The 6,000-nt window shown below is 38.2% G+C and overlaps 1 protein-coding gene across 1 annotated transcript in view; it reads right to left on the bottom strand.

Moving 5' to 3' along the window:
- Window positions 1-655: 655 nt before the first annotated feature.
- Window positions 656-6,000, bottom strand: part of LOC140482597 (spermatogenesis-associated protein 7 homolog) — a 191,734-nt gene continuing 186,389 nt past the window's right edge. The window contains exon 11 of the mRNA XM_072580120.1: window positions 656-1,229. Coding sequence (XP_072436221.1) covers window positions 1,041-1,229 — 189 coding nt within the window. The 3' untranslated portion in view covers window positions 656-1,040. The remainder of the gene's footprint in view (window positions 1,230-6,000) is intronic.

The raw sequence follows: 6,000 nt of genomic DNA, 5'->3' as shown, positions 1-6,000 counted from the left end.
TTCTATAGAGGAGCTGAATAAATTATTCTTGCTCCTATGTTCATATATTATATATTTACAAGTAATCAACATTACATTGATGGAGGTAAAAATTGCTCCCATTGTGCCATCATTAGACTCTGCTTTCTCCACATAAAGCTTAACTCAATCATGGAGGCTAGGTGAGGGACATGAATTGCCATGAATGTGCGCATAATTTGGGACACTTTGCTGGTATGTTCATATTTCATTAGGGAGCAGTTTATTTCCAGGTTTTTTCAGCTAGGAAGGTAAAGGGCAGCTTGAACCGGTCTTGCAGTGAGAAAATGCTTTCTTCCTTGTGGTACAGATGGTTTCTACTCAAAGCTTAAGTTAGCCATTTATTTGTTTGACTGGTATGGGAAAGCTGGTGTGGAAATATCAGCCATCAACAATCTAAAACATCCTTGCAGCCCTATCATCCAATAAACAATCTTCACAAATCAAAAGAATTGAAGACTTCTTAGGATCCTTTTTGCAAGCGTCATTATGTAGTGCATATTAAGATAATAAAGCTAAAGTTGTCCCTCAGTTGTAACAAATTCACAATTTTGCTTCCACAAATAAAAGGAAGAAATGTAGCTGGAAGATAAATATTTTTTAATTGCTCAATAGAACATTCAGATAATCTTTTCAGAGTTACATAAGTGGAGCAGGAAGTTTCACCATCTACACATTACTGGAAATTGATAAATTACAAGTAAATTTGAAACCTAAAGGGCAGAAAAGTGATAATGATAGGTCTCAATGATCTTAGTAAGCTTTACTTCAGTATCTCCTGAAACTGGTGAAAGAACTGGTCATCTAGGGTATCTATTATGAACGCTGTGATCTTGATAGGTGATATATTATACACCCTTGCTACTTGTCTTCAGAGTGAATATGTTACTTGAAATCTTGATCTGTTGTAGAAAATTGTATGGCGAGTTTTTTCCTCAAGTTTTCAAACTCATTCTGTTTTTGCCATTTTCTTGGATATATGTTCTCATTGTCATCAGGTCTGAGTTCTCTTTCAGTGTGCTTCACTCACGTTTTCCTTTGTGATAATCTTTAAATCGGTTTAGTTCCTTGCCTGCAGCTCTATGTGTTCTGTCAGATGTTTTACTGAGAAGTAGAGTTTTCTCTGCTTCTGTCCTGTATTCAGAGGAGCTAACAGTTAGATCTGTTTGCAGTTCATGTCTCAAGTTTTGTAGGATATTTTTCAACTTGTCCTATAGAGAAGTAAAGAAATATTTAATTAGATTTACTATTATTTAATATAGCATGATTGCATGATCAAAATACAATATTCCATTAATTTGGGGAAAGGATACTGCAAAGTTTGAAATATCAACTCAGTTTTGCAAATCTATGTAGTTATTTTTCAGACTATTCTGTGAATTTAAATCATAAGACATAGGAATAGTCGTAGACCATGCAGTTAATCAGGTCTGCTTCACCATTCAATGAGATCATTGCTGCTCTGACAATCCTCAACTCCACTTTCCTGTGTTTTCCCCGAATGCTTGATTTCCTTACTGATTAAAAATCTAACCCAGCCTTGAATTTACTTAATAACACAGCCTCTAAAGCCCTTTGCAATAAAGTATTCTACAGAATTCATTTCCCCATGAGAGATCAAATTCCTCCTTATCTTGGTCTTAAATTAGTGACTCCTTATTCGGAGATCATGCCTTCTGGTGCTACACTCTCCCACATCATTTATTTTATTATCCATCACATCTATTTAATACCATTACCATTTATGTCATTATGTGAGTTTAAAGTGTTGAACTCATGTCTCAAGTCCAGATCATTAATTTAGCTCTTTGAATTACTGGTCCAGTAACATAACCACTGAACTATTATTCTCAAGATTGAACAATATCAGTTCATTGGTGGGTTAACCCAGTACCTCAGTGGGAATCATACTCAAAGGGATCATTTATTGTCTGTTGTGGACAATGTAAAAAGTATCAAATTGACTAAAACTAAAAGTGCTAGAAATTCTCAGGAAGGAAGGCAGTACTTATGGGTATAAAGGATTAATGTTTCAGTTCAGAACTGGATACAAATAGAGAGGAAAGAATTTTAAACAAATACAGAAGCAGGACAAGAGGAAAAGAACAGAACACACAGGAAGCACTGTGACAGGGTTGCGTGCAAACCGAGATTAAACTACAAAAAGGATGATGGAGCAAGATAAAGGAAAATTATAATGTAAAGAAACAAAAAAAAATTTCAGAGGAAGTAAAGGAAAACAGAAGTATCACCAGCAGCTGCCATTGATCTTAAGTTGTAGAACCTCAATGGAAAGCTTTCAATTCAGAATACTTAGTTAAAAGAAGAGGTGCTGTTCTTCAAGCTTATGCTGGACTTAATAGTGTAAGTGACCAAGGACAGTGAGGGCAGAATGGGAAGAAGGTGAAGAATTAAAATTAAATTGGGGACTGAATGGAAATGTTTTAAAAAGCTGTCACCCAACTTATGCTTTATCTCCACAAAGAAGAAAACTTCACATCATGAGCAGTGAATGTAATATAATGTAACACAGTGAAAGAAGTACAAGTAATCTGTTATTTCACTTGGGAGGAGGCTTTGGGGTGCTGAATAGTGGGAGAGCATGAGCTAAAGAAACAAGTGTTGCAATCACTGTGCTTGCACAGAAAAATGGCAAGGAATTGGGGTGGTGTTGGTGATGCCTGAGGTTGAGGTTATAGCACATTTAATGGCAATAGAACAAATGATGACATAAAACAAAAAGCATTTTTGCACAGCAAGTGATTAGAATTCAGAATGTTGTTATTGAGTGTGCAGTGAAGGTGAAGATAATTATGGTTTTCAAAAGGAACCTAAAGACGAAACAGTTGCAAAACGACAAGGAATGGGTAGGGATATGGGCCTTGCTTATTTGATCGTGTAGACAGCCATAATGGATGTGATGTACTAAATGACCTCCTCCCATTTTGTACCAATGGTTTCATGTTATACCTGCTAGAAGTTAGGAGAATGAGAAATAATCCAATTGAAACACATAGAATCCTTTAAGGGCTTGACAGAGGAGCTGCTGGAAGAATGTTTTCCCTGACTGGAAGTCTAGAATTAGTGGATGCAGTCTCAGATGAAGGGATTGATCATTTAGGAATGAAATGGGAATAATTTTCTATTCATGAGCAGTGCAATATGGATATTTAGTAGTTCATTAGATTTGAAATAGGGATGGATAGATTTTGGCTGCTAAAGGAATTACGTGATAAGGCAACAGGGTAGTTGAGGTGGGGTTGTGGCAGAAACTCAGCCATGTACTTATTGAATGGTGGAGGAAGGAATCAGGTTTGAACAGCTTACTAATGATTGTAATTCTTCTCTTTGTTTTCAGATATCACACAGTGCGACTATGATTTTGAAGTATCACATTGACACAATAGACCCTGAGATTACGGTTATGGTGCAATCAGCACATTTTACGATCTTGTGCTCCTGGCACAGAATCTTGACAGCAGGTCAGATTGGATAATCTCAAGTGATTATCAGTAACGAAAAGGGGAACACTGCAAATGCTGTAGTTCCTTAATTCAAAACAGGAAGTGCCAGAAAAAAATACAGCAAATCAGGGAGTAACTTTGGAAGTAAGGATGTAAGGTTTATGTTCCAAATCAATGACATGTGACATGACAGAACTCCGTAGAAATACTCAGCAGCACTTTAGATTTTGAACTAATAGCACAAGTCTGACCAAGGAACAATGGGACAATGCATGGGAATATCTAGATCCCGACTTCCTTTCTTTTTGTCACAGCTTTCTTTGGGATATTTTGCTGGCACTTGTACTGTGCTTGGTCATGTCTTCCAACACTGAATTCACTGCAATTTGCAGGGTCAATAAGAGGGCTCATTTGCATTTTGTCAACAATTATTAATGCAACTCTATCATTTGGTTACCCCAGGCAACCAAACATTTACTGCCATCCTGCCATTTGCCAGGAAGTGGCACAGCTCCAACTTTTCTCCTCAGTCTTTAGCCTTTTGGAGGCTGGATAATCTCAATTTATTTGATATATGGCTACCAGAAATATGCTGAATACCAGTGTCTGCATCCCTGGTTTCACTATTTGTTATCTGTCATGACTTACTTGTGAAGAATGCACTGATAATCAAGCCCCACTATTCCAAAATCATTATAAATGTCTATGAAGTTAATTAAATCACAAAAATCAACTGACTTAACAAACTGACTACCACTAGGAACCTAAAAGTAATGAACAGGAAAAGTAACTATTTATTATAAAAACTTATGCTTTCACAAAACAACAAAGAAGATTGCTAATTACTAAATGTCTACACTAAAATGTTAGCTTTGCTCCTTTACTTCAAGTACACATTCAGTCATGGATTCAGAAATAGACCAACAGTTGGACTCACAATACTTTTGAGTTGTGAGAAAAAGAGTTCTATGTCATCAGTCCAGACAACACAAGTATTTCTCACAATCTGCTTGATTCCCATCAATGATTGCACAATGTTTTCTGCAAACTGATGGACAGGCTTTAATTCACTGGTAATCATAGAATCCCTACAATGTAGGGAGGAGGCCATTTGGTCCATCAAGCCCAAACAATCCTCCAAAGAGCATTCCACTCAGATCCAATCCCCTACCCAGTCCCTGTAACCCGGCATTTCCCATGGTGAATCCACCTAACCTACACATCCCGAGAGACAATGGGGAATTTAGCATGGCCAATCTACCCTAACCTGTACATCTCTAGACATTATGGATAATTTAGCATAGCCAATCCACCTAATCTGCACACCCCTAGACACTATGGGTAATTTAACATGGCCAATCCACCTAACTTGCACATTCCTAGAAATTATGGGCAATTTACCATTTCCAATCCACCTAACCTGCACATCCCTCGACACTATGTGTGATTTAGCATGGCCAATCCACCTAACCTGCACATCTCTAGACACTATGGGTAACTTAACATAGCCAATCCACCTAACCTACACATCTGTAGACATTATGGGTAATTTAGCATGGCCAATCCACATTACCTGCACATCCCTAGGCACTATGGATAATTTAGTATGGCAATCCAGCCTAACCTACACATCCCTAGACACTATGGGTAATTTAGCATTGCCAATCCACCTAACCTACACATCCCTAGACACTATGCGTAATTTAGCATGAAAAATGTGTTGCTGGAAAAACGCAGCAGGTCAGGCAGCATCCAAGGAGCAGGAGAATCGACGTTTCGGGCATTAGCTTTCCTGAAGAAGGCTTATTCTTGAAACGTCGATTCTCCTGCTCCTTGGACGCTACCTGACCTGCTGCGCTTTTCCAGCAACACATTTTTCAGCTCTGATCTCCAGCATCTGCAGTCCTCACTTTCTCCTAGGCAATTTAACATGGCCAATCCATTTAACCTGCATATCTTTGGACTTTGGGAGGAAACCAGAGCACTCGAAGAAAACCTACACAGACACAGGGAGAATGTACAAACTTCACACAGACAGCTCTCTGAGAGTAGAATTGAAGACAGCTCCTTGGCGCTGTGAGGCTGCAGTAGGCAATTTATTTTCACAGAGGAACAACAATGAGACAATTCAGTTGGCTTACTCAGGAAAACAGGAAATTTGTAAAAATATGCCATGCCAAATTGCCCCTAGGATCCAGGGATGAGCAGGCTAAGTAGATTAGCCATCAGAAAATGCAGGGTTACAGGATAGGGTGGGGTGGGCAGGTTTAGATGGGATGCTCTTCAAAGAGTCAATTTAGACTTGATGGGCTGAATGGTCTGTTTCCACACTGTAGAGATTCTATGATCTATGAATGGTCGTAGTAGTTTAATATTGGCTAGTTGAATTGTAGGAAATTTGCTTTGCAAACTGCGTACATCTCCTTCTTCTTTACAAAAGCTCCCTGTGTTTCAAATGATGGTTTGGACTTCATTCTTAAATTACATCTTGAAACATTTTAGGTGTAAAGTTAGAACT

Source organism: Chiloscyllium punctatum, chromosome 11 (assembly GCF_047496795.1).
Source record: "Chiloscyllium punctatum isolate Juve2018m chromosome 11, sChiPun1.3, whole genome shotgun sequence".
In the NCBI taxonomy this organism is placed as follows: domain Eukaryota; kingdom Metazoa; phylum Chordata; class Chondrichthyes; order Orectolobiformes; family Hemiscylliidae; genus Chiloscyllium; species Chiloscyllium punctatum.
Note: the sequence above shows the minus strand (reverse complement) of the source record. Positions and strands in the feature narration are given on the sequence as shown.